Below are 13,250 nucleotides of genomic sequence, written 5' to 3' on the forward strand. Positions count from 1 at the left end.
GCTGTTTTTTTGATATTACATCCAAAACATGGCCAAACTAGCTCAAAAAGGAACTCTGAATGGAAGGCTCTTCAGCTTTTTGAAACAAACCTTTGTTGAATCCTGATGTAAAGCAATTTTGTTGAACTGTACGTACTTCATCTGAAATTTTCCTCTCCCGATGTAATAGACCATTGGAAAGACATAGAGATTCCGATTGAGCCCAATCTTTCCTTTTCTACTATATTTGGTTATTTCCTGTCAAATAGGTCTTACTCCATTTTTAAGCAATTCTCGTATAACTTTTAAATCATTAGTTATCTTCCTTTTGACTCCTTTGAAGGCTTTCTAGTTAAGTCTGATCCATCCCTGTCTTCTTTTTTTAAACTGTGGTCATCTGGAGACTTCTTCATTTTCAAAAAAGCCAATATTAATTCGAAGATCCATGATAAAGTTTAGCATAATATCCATTCGAAAACGTATTCATCTTTAATGTCACTTACAAGAAATATTGTTTTATCAACGTGTTATCAATATGTATCTTCTTCTTTACGTACCGTGCCCAAACTTTAGGCGTGGGCAGCTTCCATGAAAATTTGCCTGTATCGTTCTCGATCTTGCGAGGCATGCAATAGTTGATCTGCTGATAAGCAGTCCATTGACGAAAATTTCGGAGGCATGAATACATAATTTTCTGTACATAATAATCTGTATGGTTGCCGTTATCTCTCCATGAATTGGAATAGTGTGACCTGAAGCTCTTTCAAGAACTAAGTTTGTTTCTGTTGGCTGTAGATTTCTGTTCAGAAATCCGGTTCGAATAAAGGATCTGGTTGCACCGTACAGTGGTTCCAAATACTGAAAACTTGGTCATAGGGTAAAATAAAAAGTCTATATTTAGGGATTTTTATGTTTACAGTTGTTTTCTCAGACTATCGTAGGGTCGTAATACATAGGTATAAGGATCAGACTGGATCTATTCGTATTCATAATTCCGGGACAAGTGAGCCATGTACGTACAACCATATTTGGCCGGCAGTGAAAGTCAAAAAGAACGCGTATATTGAAAACGCTGCAAAACGTTTTCTAGTTTATTAATTTTATTGCTGTAAAGCACATTCTTCTTTTTCAAGTATGTATTAATGTAAGAAAAAGTTGACTAAAGATTTGATAACAATAAATGCATAAAATTTGTTAATGAATAAACAGTAAAAATATACTTGAAATAATCACCATTTCGTAAAAATACATTAAAAAAGTAGTCCTACATAATTCTGTATAATTCCCCGATTAATGTTTATTAATCTCAAAATGTATAGTCAGAAGATACAGAATCACATTGGTTTAGCTGCCTTTAACTGCCTTTGCATTGCTGGCAGTTGTTTAAATACAAACGTGTGAAATGACGCATATTACATGATTCTGGCGATTGTTGCGTACGTATGGGCGGTTGTACCTAATAGGATCTAAATATTATACTTCAAAATGAAAATGTATTGGTAATCAGCAATTTCAAAAGTCCCTTATAATATAAAATCTACTATTATTTATAGTGGGATAGCAAATCTTTAGATGCCTGAGGGGACGCCACAAGTGGAAGTAAAAAATGGAAATCCTAAAGGCAAGCGGGAAATTAAAAGGAACAAAATGGTTCGTGAATGAGGATTACCCAAAAACTATCTTGGAACAAAGAAAAATACTTTTAAAGCACATGAAAGAAGTAAGAACAACAGGATATAATGCGAAGATTAAAATGACAAGCTAATAATAAACGGAGATGAATACGGAATAGAAGAAATCAAAACATGGAATATCCCAACGGATGAACTAAAAAAGGAAAATATTACATAAACTCCCATAGATAAAACTAGAGCCAGAACAATGAGTGATATATCCCCACACAGAAAATGACCAAAGAGAAAAAATGATGAAAGTAACCCATCCAGCAAAAAACTAAGAATAAAACCAGAACAACATACGGAGACAACATCCGCGAAATGGATATGAGTATGGTTTTGCAAACAAATAAAATAGACAAGGTGGGGAGAAATAGAGTAAATAGCAAGAAAAAAGAAACAGAAACAAAACTTGGAAATCAATAGAAGGGGAAATTGATACAAGGGAAAACATATTTATAGGTTGTTGGAATGTACGAACAATATCGGCAATAAGTAAAGCACATCAGATAGCAACAGAAATGGGTAGATACAACATAAGCATACTAGGGATCAGCGTGAAACTAGATGGAATGGGTCAGGACGATCCAATTACAGTGTGGAAATACTGTCATCTATTCTGGCAAAGAAGATATAAACTCAGACAAAGAAAAAGGGGTGGCATTAATGTTAAATAAAGCATCGGCCCAAGCTTTGGTGGAGTGGGACAATGTCTCTGAGAGAATTATATGGGGAAGATTTCGAAGCAAATTTAGAAACTTAATAATAATTAATGTGTATGCTCCAACAAATCAACAAGACTATGAAACAAAGGAAGAGTTCTACGACCAGATGTATATGTTTCTAGCAAAAATACAAAAAACATACAAACGGGATATAAAAATCGTTTTAGGGGATTGGAACGCCAAAGTAGGATCTAATAATAATGGAAAGGAACATGTACTGGGGAATCATGACATGGGACAAAGGAATGACAATGGCACAAGATTAATAGAACTTTGCTCGACAAATGATTTGATGATTGGGGCAACATTATTCCAACATAAAGATATCCATAAAACAACATGGACGTCACCAGGAGGGAAATTTAAGAACCAAATTGACCACATTCTCATTGAAAAGAAGTGGAAAAATTCCTTACAAGATGTGAGAGCAATGAGAGGAGCCGACTGTGCATCAGACCACGAATTAGTGAGAGCAAAAATAGAAATTAGCCTCAGAGCTAATTATAAATCAAGCAAAAAACATAGAAAGAGACTCTAGCATATCAAACAAATACTAAGAAACGTTGGAGAGGCATGTGGGAAACTTGGAACAAGTAGGAAAATCTAGCATTGAAGGTATATGGGAAATATATAAAAACGCGTACATGGAAGCAGGGAAAGAGATAAGGGTACAAGGGGAAAGCCGATCAACCATGGATAACGCTGGACACTAAAACAAAAATCAAGGAAAAAAGAGCAATCAAAACCGAATTGATCAGACCAACAAACCCAATAAAACGAAAAGAAATGCAGGGAAAATATATAGAAAAAATAAAGAAGTTAAAAAACAAGCCAGAACAGATAAAACGCTGTATATTATGGAACAAATGGCAGAAAAAGCAGAGGAAGCAGCGAGAATACATGACACAAGGACAGTTTAGTCAATAACAAAAGAAATTAAAGGGGGTAAGAGCAAGCAAAGAGCGAAACTAATGGGAAAAGAAGGAGAAACACTCGTAACTCAAAAAGAAATCTCACAAAGATGGACACAATTCTTCGCAGAACTCTATGAAGAAGGAATTGAATCACAAATAGAGATGGAAGAAACAGAGAGACACGAAACATTAATCGTTAAAAAAGATGAATTGACGAAGGACGAAATGAGGTATGCTATAAACCTTTTAAAAAACGACAAAGCGGCTGGTGTTGATGGAATTCCCGCAGACCTGATAAAATCACACTTAAACTTCTCAGTGGATATGTACTACTTACTATTTAAAAAAAATTGGATCGAGGAAAAGATACCAAAAAGATTGGGGTGAAGGAGTTATAATAAAGCTACCAAAGAAAGGAAATCTCACACTATGCGAAAACTGGAAACCAATCAGTCTTCTCACTGTAGCTACCAAAATAATGGCCAGGATGATATTGGAGAAAATTAAAGATCCCATAAATGAAAAAGTAAGAATTAACCAAATAGGATTCAGACCGAACAGTTCCTGTATTGACCATATAAATACCTACCCTAAGAATCATCCTGGAACAATCAGCGGAAATGAATCAGGAAGTTTATATCAACTTTGTAGACTTCGAAAAAGTGTTTGGATCCAATAAATCGTAATATGATGTGGAGGATATTAACATTCTATGGAATACCAGACAAATATATAAGAGTAATAAGGCTTTTCTACGACGAATGTTTTGCTAGATTTGAACATGAAGGGGAACTATCCCAACAAATAAGCACCAAAAAAAGGAGTAAGACAGCGGTGTGTCTTGTCAGTGACGTTGTTTATAATAGTCATAGGTTGGATAATGAAACAAACTGAAAATAAAAAAACAGGTATACAATGTTTACCACTTAAAAAACTAGAGGATCTAGAGTTTGCTGACGACATATGCCTCATAATATCAAACAGATAACACATGCAAAACAAAATTACCAGATTGAACAACATAGCAAAAACAACCGGCTTAAAAATAAATCCCAAAAAAAACGAAAATATTATCAAATGGGGAAACGAACGGAAGCAATATATATTTAGAAGGGAAACAAATAGAAGAAGTAAAAGATTTCTGTTATTTGGGCAATCTGGTAAACACAACGTGAAGCACAGAAAAGGACATAAAACAAAGAATAAACTTGGCACAAAAGGCTTGCAACTCTTTACGCAAGATATGGGCCTCGACAAACATCAGCAGAAGAACAAAGCTACGATTATTTGAAACTAATGTAAAGTCTGTCCTGTTATATGGAGCAGAAACATGGAAACACCATAAACAATTTTTTCAGAAAATACAATCCTTCATTAACAGGTGTCTACGTATTATACTGAGAATATTTTGGCCAAACAAAATTACTAATGACGAATTGTGGAGAATAACAAATGAAGAAAGGATAGAACATACAATAAAAAAACGGAAATGGAAGTGGATAGGACACACCTTACCAAAACCAGCAACAAATACAGTGAAACCTGCCATATCCGGATTAATGTGGCGACAGACCGATCCGGATATGAAAAAATCCGGATATCAAGACCACTACTTCTTTTACAGTCTCTGAAACGTTTTCTCCTTCATACATTCCAGTAATTAACGCCGTCAATAACTTTCGTCGATAGACACGTTTTATAGATTCTATAATACATTATTTCGCCATCTTTTAGTTCTTCTTTTAGTGCGCTGTCCAACAGCAGGAGTGCCGTTCTCGATAGATTTCGGTAGATCCGGACGGCGCAGAACCGTCCAGATATGGGGAGGTCCGGATATGACAGGTTGTACTGTATTGCTAGACAAGATCTACATTACAATGCTCAAGGCAAAAGAAGAAAGGGTAGACCATCTTATAACGTGGAAAAGAACAATACAGAAAGAAATCAAAGAAAATAATTTAACATGAAACGATGCAAAAAAGATGGCAAAAACAGATGAGAATGGAGAAAACTAGTAAACAAAATTGGACGGAACTCAACAGATGATGCGTGGGGCTAACAACCTCACCATCATTCCTCATGCTACTTGAAACACCGCAAGGTGCCCTTTGTTCCACTTGGCGATGTATGATTATGATGAACTGCCTTTGCATTGCTGGCAGTTGTTTGAATACAAAAGTGTGAAATGACGCATATTACATGATTCTGGCGATTGTTGCGTACGTATGGGCGGTCGTACCTCTTCTTCTTTAAGTACCGTGCCCAAATTTTTAGGCGTGGGTAGCTTCCATAACAATTTGCCGATATCGTTCTCGATCTTGTGCGGCATGTAACAATTGATCTGCTGATAAGCCAGTCCATTGACGAAGGTTTCGGAGCCATGAATATTTCTTTCGACCAATTCATCTTTTTCCGTCGATCTTTCCATTGAGTATTAACTGCAGCATCCTGTATATGCTACCTCTCATTATATGCCCCAGATATTCAAGTTTTCTCTTTTTTATCATCTTCATTAAGTCACCTTCGCCTTGACCTACTCTGTTTAAGACTTCTCTGTTTGAAATGCGTGAACCCAAGATATTCTGAGCATTCTACGATACGACCACATCTCAAAGGCTTCTAATTTGTTCATCATGTTAACCTTCATGATCCAGGTTTCACATCCATATAGTAATACAGGATACACATAAACATTTTAGGAACTTGATTTTTAGTTGTAAATTCAGCTGAGAGTTGCTCAGAATAGATCTAAGTTTCATAAATGCTCCTCTTGCAATTTCTATACGAGTTTTAATTTCTTCATCCGGATTTAGTGTCTCGTTTATCCAACATCCTAGGTATTTAAAATGGTTAACTTTTGTTATTGATTCTGTACGCGCCACTCACCCCCAATTTTAATTTGAGTCAGAGCGCATCGTGGATGCGTGCGATCATCACCCCGACTGAGGGGAAAGACCAGTACTCATTCGTCTTCAGGGTAGTACACTACATACAATTTTGTCACTATAGCAATAAATACATTAGCATTTATAGTGTTTTTCAATAATTATTCAGTAAATACAGAACACTTCAAGCGTCAGCTACAATTTTGTTCCTTCGTAATAAACCAGATCTACAGTTCAATTAATAATAATAAGATTAGTTCTTTTAAAAGCATTGTGTTTCGATAAGTGACGCCAAGCTAAGCCGAAAAAGCGAGCGCTCTAGACGCAGCCATCAAACGATTCATCATTCATCTGCATGGTAGGATTCTTCGATTCTTCAACTGGCCGATCGCAACGACCACATCGAGGCGAGAACAGACAAAGATTCTCTGGTCAGGTACCTATTATACAAATATTCAGAGCTAATAATATAATCCTTATTTATCGTTTTCCTATACCATTTTTCAATTATTCATGAAAGCAATTTAAATACATTTTAACATGTTTTAATTTTAATTCAATTACATATTTCATTTTATTTATCTTACGCTATACTTATCTATTAAATAATAATATTACATATATTATTAAATAATAATATTACATATATTATTAAATATAATATTTATTATATTATAAAAATAATTACACAATATCATTATATCGCATATTTATATAGTACAGTCATATTTAGTATTCGGTTTTATTTTAGTTAAATTCTATTTGCACTTTTAAATAATTTTTGTTGTTTTTGTTTTGTTAATAAATAAAATGGAACATTTAAAAACATTACGTGTCAAGCGAGGTAGCTTAGAAGCGCGACTAGCAAATTTTCAGATATACGTAGAAAAATGCATGACACAAATCGATTCAATAGACGATAGAGTCTTAAAAAACAGACTTTCGGATATTGAAAGCCTACTCGCGGAATTTTCGGAGCTTCAGGTAGGCATTGAATGCTCGGTGAAAGAAGAAGACTTACAAGGCGAGTATGACAAGCGCAAGGCATTTGAAAACGACTTTTATTCAATTATTTCAAAAGCGCAAGGTCTTGCCAAGGAAAATAGTACAGATAATGTAGGTTCAGCTTCGGTTTCCAATCCGGGAAATAGCAGATTCCCTAGCTCATCAGAAGTACGATTACCGGCCCTAAATCTGCCAATATATTCAGGAGAGACAGGTGAATGGCTCCAATTTCGCGATAGTTTTGATAGCTTGATAAATAGCAACCTTTCCATTAGTAATGTACAGAAATTTCACTATCTAAAGAGAGCTTTGAAGGGTGAAGCATTTGAAGTTATCGCCAATATCCAGGTCACACATGACAATTTTCCGATAGCTTGGGATTTATTGTGTGACCAATATACTGACAAGAGGGCATTGTTGCATGTACATACCAAGGCCTTATTCGATATTCATCCTGTAAAAAAGGAATCTTCAAAGAGTTTAAGCCACTTGGTAGATCATGTGAGGATGCACTTAAGGTCTTTAAAGTCATTAGGACAGCATACAGAATCATGGGATACTTTAATTATATATTTGGTATTCACTAAACTTGATCCAGTGACAATTAGAGAATGGGAATCAAAGGATTTCATGAATGATACTCCTAAGTTGGAAGCTTTTCTCACATTTTTGAAACAAAAGGCAAAAATGCTCAAAAGAATGGAGGAAAAACCTACAGAGGCAAATTCAAGCCAAAACGTAAAGGGACAAACTTCTAAACCACCAGCAGAGTCTAGTAATAGATCTAATTCTCATGTTCAGAGAAGTTATCACATCTCAAATCGTACTTGTGCATCATGCGATGCTCCAAATCACAAAATTTATACATGTACAAAGTTTCTAAGGTTGTCTGTGCCTGAACGAACCGATTTAGTCAAAAAATCCAATTTGTGCGTTAACTGTCTAAATCGGGGGCATCAAGTAGACAATTGTAACTTTGGTCATTGCAAAAATTGTACTGTTAAGCATCATTCTCTGTTGCACGTTTCCGAATCTTCTACATCTAACACCAATACGCAACAGTCTCTATTTACATTTAATTTAAGTTCAAAACAGGTACTTCTATCCACTGTCTTGTTAGAGGTAGTTGATTCAAAGGGAAATCGTCATGATTGCAGAGCACTTTTAGATCCAGGGAGCCAGTCTAATTTCATTAGTTCACATTTATGCCATAAACTTGCACTACCAAGAAAGCCTACAAATATTACGATTTCAGGGGCATTCAAGGTGGAATCCAAAATTCAGGCTGTTTGTCAAATTCAAATTGTGTCTAAAAACACTCCATTTACTGCTCCTTTAGTCTGTTTGGTAGCTCCAGAAATATGCGATGTTGTACCCGAAGCTCCTATTGATCCAGTATCTCTTTCGATACCTACATGTCATAAATTAGCAGATCCTGATTTTCACATTCCCAAACAAATTGATCTTCTCATAGGTGCTGAGTTGTTTTGGGAAACATTATGCATAGGACAGATTCGTCTTAAACCTTCAGGTCCGTTTCTTCATAAAACTAAGTTTGGTTGGATAGTTAGTGGTCCACTTTCAAAGCCCCTTCTTTCAGACCGATCCAGTTCTTCTCCAAGTTATTCACAAAACTTAAACATACAAAGTCAGCTTGCTCGCTTTTGGGAAATAGAGGAGTGTTCTGACTTAATTCAGTCTCCAGAAGAGAAATCTTGTGAAGATATGTTTACTTCTACACACTACAGAGACAACGAAGGTCGATTCGTGGTCTCAATACCCTTGAAAGAACCTATTTCTAGACTAGGTGACTCAAGATCTATTGCACTTAAAAGGTTTCATGGTCTAGAACGTAAACTTCAGCGGAATGCACAGCTTCGAGAGTTATACACTTCATTCATGAGAGAGTATAAAGAGTTAGGGCACATGTCCAAGGTAGACCCGTCGAATAATACAACACAGTTCTTTTTGCCACATCATGGCGTATTAAAGGCAGATTCACTTACAACCAAATTACGGGTTGTATTCGATGATTCTTGTTCTTCATCTTCAGGCTGGTCCTTAAATGATATACAAATGGTAGGACCAACCATTCAAAATGATCTCTTTCACATCTTATTTCGTTTCAGGCAACATACATATGTCGTTTCAGCTGATATATGCAAAATGTATCGGCAAGTTTCAATTCATCCTCCACAAAGAAATCTTCAACAAATTCTGTGGAGAGAAAAACCTTCAGATCCTCTTTTGGAATTTCAATTAAATACGGTTACGTATGGCACATCTTCAGCGTCATATCTAGCCATAAGATCAATTTTTCAATTGGCTTTAGAAAATATGAATTCATATCCAGTCCCTTCCAAGGTCATCCAAAACGACTTGTATGTAGACGATCTACTCACAGGCTCTGATTCATTAACAGACCTGTCCAATATTTGCAAAGATGTATCTTCAATCCTCAAACAAGGTTGTTTTGAATTACGGAAGTGGATATCTAACGAACCTCAAGCCCTTAAACATATTTCAGATTCCAATGTGCAATTACACACATTGAACTTAGGTTCCAAGGAAAATACAAAAACATTGGGCATATTTTGGTCATCTTCGTCAGATGTCCTAACCTACAATTCAGAGGTTTTATTAGGCAACTCTTCCAAAACCGTTACAAAACGCCTAATTTTATCCAGTGTCTCACAGATCTTTGATCCATTAGGTTTACCAAGTCCTTGTGTCATAATAGCAAAAATTCTTCTTCAAAAACTATGGACGGAACGGTTATCTTGGGATGAGTCCGTCCCAGAATATATCCACACAGTGTGGGTAAATCTTCGTGATGAGCTCAATCATATTAATTCCTTTACGATTCCTAGACATATAAGATGTAACAACCCTGTTGTAACTGAACTCCACACTTTTTGCGATGCAAGTGAGAAGGCTTATGGTGCCTGTGCATACATTCGCACAATTGACATTCAAGGCAATGTTCATGTTCATCTACTTTGTACCAAATCCAAGGTGAGTCCAATCAAGGCTCTTACAATTCCTCGATTGGAATTGTGCGGTGCTCTTGTAGCCGCCAAATTGTCCCATCATATTCAGAGGGCGCTCACCATATCTTTCAGTGGCATATTTCATTGGACGGATTCTACAATAGTCTTGGGCTGGATAAACATATCCTCTTCTTCACTAAAAACATTTGTTGCAAACAGGATATCTGAAATTCAGAGCAAAACTTCATGTGAAAATTGGTACCACGTCAATTCATCTTCGAACCCTGCAGATCTATTGTCACGAGGTGTCACTCCAACTTCATTATTTGCATCTTCTTTATGGTGGCATGGTCCAGACTGGCTTTCTCTTCCCTCAGTGAATTGGCCCATTGCTTCCGTTTTCAAGGAAACGGAACTTCCTGAAATAAAAACCCCTCAAGTGCTACAAACTACAATAAGAGGTACTGCAATAATAGATATTGAACGATTTTCAAATTTCTCTAGACTTCATCGCTCTATGGCATTTTGTTTACGTTTTATTCATAACCTCAAACCAGTAACGATAAGTGCCACGGGCCATTGAGCAGTGAAGAACTGTCAAATGCGTTGAACATTCTTTCAAAGATAATTCAAGCTGAATATTTCAGTTCAGAAATAAAATTGTTGAGAGAATCATGCCCAATAAAAAAGGGTACTCTTAAGTTTCTTTCGCCGTTTTTTAACGACATGGGTATTTTGCGAGTTGGAGGTAGACTCAAACATGCCTCATGGTCATTCGAAAAACGCCATCCTATTCTACTTCCCAAAGATTCGCATTTTACAAAATTACTTTTCATTGATGAACATAAAAGGCTTCTTCATTCAGGTCCCAACCATTTACTTTCTTCTGTTAGGGACAGGTTTTGGCCCATTTCCGGCCGCAACATTGCTCGCAAAACAGTGCATAGTTGCATAACATGTTTCAGGGCAAAACCCTCTTTTCAAACCCCTATAATGGGTGATCTACCCAAGGAGCGGGTTACTCAAACGTTTCCCTTCCATTCAACTGGCGTGGATTACGCTGGGCCCTTTCTCCTAAAGGATAGGAAGGGTCGGGGGTGCAAGACGTTTAAGGCTTGGGTTTGCCTCTTTATATGCCTTACAACCAAGGCTATTCATCTGGAGATAGCCACAAGTCTTACTTCCGAAGCATTCATTGCCTGCCTCAAGCGCTTTATAACTAGAAGAGGCCGGCCCTTGCAATTATTTTCGGATAATGGCACTAATTTCACAGGAGCCAAGAGTGAGTTGGATGCAATTTCAAATTTTTTACTCAATAATGAGGCTGAGCTAGCTTCATTCTGCGCTAACGATCAAATAGTTTGGAAATTCATTCCGGCAAATTCTCCACATTTCGGGGGAATTTGGGAGGCGGGCGTAAAATCAATGAAAGTGCATTTACGCCGAACAATGAAAAACAACATACTCACTTTTGAGGAATTTCAAACACTTTTAATTCAAGTAGAGTCAGTATTAAATTCCCGACCACTCTCACCTCTTAGCTCCAATCCCAATGATTTAAATCCCATTACACCAGCTCATTTTATCATCGGCAGACCATTCACTGCATTGCCTGAACCAGACCTGACGGACGTATCTACAAACCGATTGTCTCGTTATCAACATCTTCAGATGATGCACCAGCACCTATGGCATCGCTGGTCCAAAGAATACATGGGAGAGTTGCAGCAACGTCAGAAATGGTTTTCTGACCCTTCACCTAACATACAAATGGGACAATTAGTTTTAATCAAGGACATGCGGTTTCCACCTCTGTGTTGGCCATTAGGCCGTGTGACTGCCATTCATCCAGGACAAGATGGTGTGACTCGCGTAGTGTCAGTGAAAACAGCTCGCGGCGAATACAAACGCGCGGTTAAGAACATTTCACCACTACCGAACATTTAAGCTTACTTATATTGAAGACTTTCGTTATTTTCACTACCGAACATTTAAGTTTTCACTTATATTGAACACTTTGCGTTATTCTCATAACCATTTTTTTTATCTCATTTATGTATTTTATCTTATTTATATGTATTTCCTTCATTCATGTTGTATATGTACTTGCATAATTTGTGTTGACATATTTGAAATGTATTTCAAGGCGGGGGGCATGTACGCGCCACTCACCCCCAATTTTAATTTGAGTCAGAGCGCATCGTGGATGCGTGCGATCATCACCCCGACTGAGGGGAAAGACCAGTACTCATTCGTCTTCAGGGTAGTACACTACATACAATTTTGTCACTATAGCAGTGGCGGCTCGTGACATCTGCTATAGGGTGTGCTGCATGAACCACGGCCAATATAAAATAATAGAAATAGAATAACATACGAAAACACAAACAATAAAATTAGCTTTAATACTAATTAATAGTAACTAATAACGACATGCTATAAAAATCTGATTAACTTACATTTATTGCATTTTTCTAAATTGGAAATTAATACGCCGGTCCTTTTTTGTCGCAAACTTTTCGATTACTTTATCGTTAAAGTTCGGTATTGAAGCGATGAACTTTTTTTCTATCGAGAGTGTGGAAAGGGCTGTTAATCTGTCTTCGCGCATTGAATTTCTTAAAAATGTTTTGATCCGTTTTAAAGTTGAAAAACTACGTTCAGCTTCTGCTGTGGTCATTGGCGTAGTCACCAGAATTTGTATCAACTTTTTGGTTTCTGTTAATGTGTCCTCTAAATTATTAGAAATTATAAATTTTAGTAAAGGCACTGCACCTTTTAATGTTCTACACTCGATATTGGAATACAAAACTGACAGTTCTGTTCGCAAACGGTTTTTATCAAAGAAGTTATAAGCTGTACAAGTTAAATCCAATTCATTTTCAGGAAACTTATTATTATATTTTTCGAAATGTTCTGAAGATAAAAGTGTTGCGGCAACTAGATGATTTGTATATGCAAACCGTTCTTTTGCATTGTTTATAATAACATCACAAACTTCTAGACAGGCAATACGGTGATCCTGTTGGCTGTTATTTGGGCGTTTCCTTTTTTGGACACTAGGCGCCGCATTTAA

At 36.7% G+C, this 13,250-nt stretch overlaps 1 protein-coding gene across 1 annotated transcript; it reads left to right on the forward strand.

Moving 5' to 3' along the window:
- Positions 1-6,989: 6,989 nt before the first annotated feature.
- LOC126893220 (uncharacterized) lies at positions 6,990-13,250 on the forward strand. The gene is made up of 3 exons (XM_050663194.1): positions 6,990-7,398; positions 7,783-8,579; positions 13,179-13,250. Exons 1-3 carry the CDS (start codon positions 6,990-6,992, stop codon positions 13,248-13,250), a joined length of 1,278 nt encoding a protein of 425 aa, XP_050519151.1.

This window comes from Diabrotica virgifera, chromosome 1 (genome assembly GCF_917563875.1).
Source record: "Diabrotica virgifera virgifera chromosome 1, PGI_DIABVI_V3a".
Classification (NCBI taxonomy): domain Eukaryota; kingdom Metazoa; phylum Arthropoda; class Insecta; order Coleoptera; family Chrysomelidae; genus Diabrotica; species Diabrotica virgifera.

Excerpts from the sequence above, each read along its gene's own strand:
- LOC126893220 (XM_050663194.1), top strand. The coding sequence starts at position 6,990 with ATGGAACATTTAAAAACATTACGTGTCAAGCGAGGTAGCTTAGAAGCG. Across the intron at positions 7,399-7,782 it reads AATATATTCAGGAGAGACAG|TGACAATTAGAGAATGGGAA; the intron begins GTGAATGGCTCC and ends AACTTGATCCAG. Across the intron at positions 8,580-13,178 it reads CCGAAGCTCCTATTGATCCA|ACAGGCAATACGGTGATCCT; the intron begins GTATCTCTTTCG and ends ACAAACTTCTAG.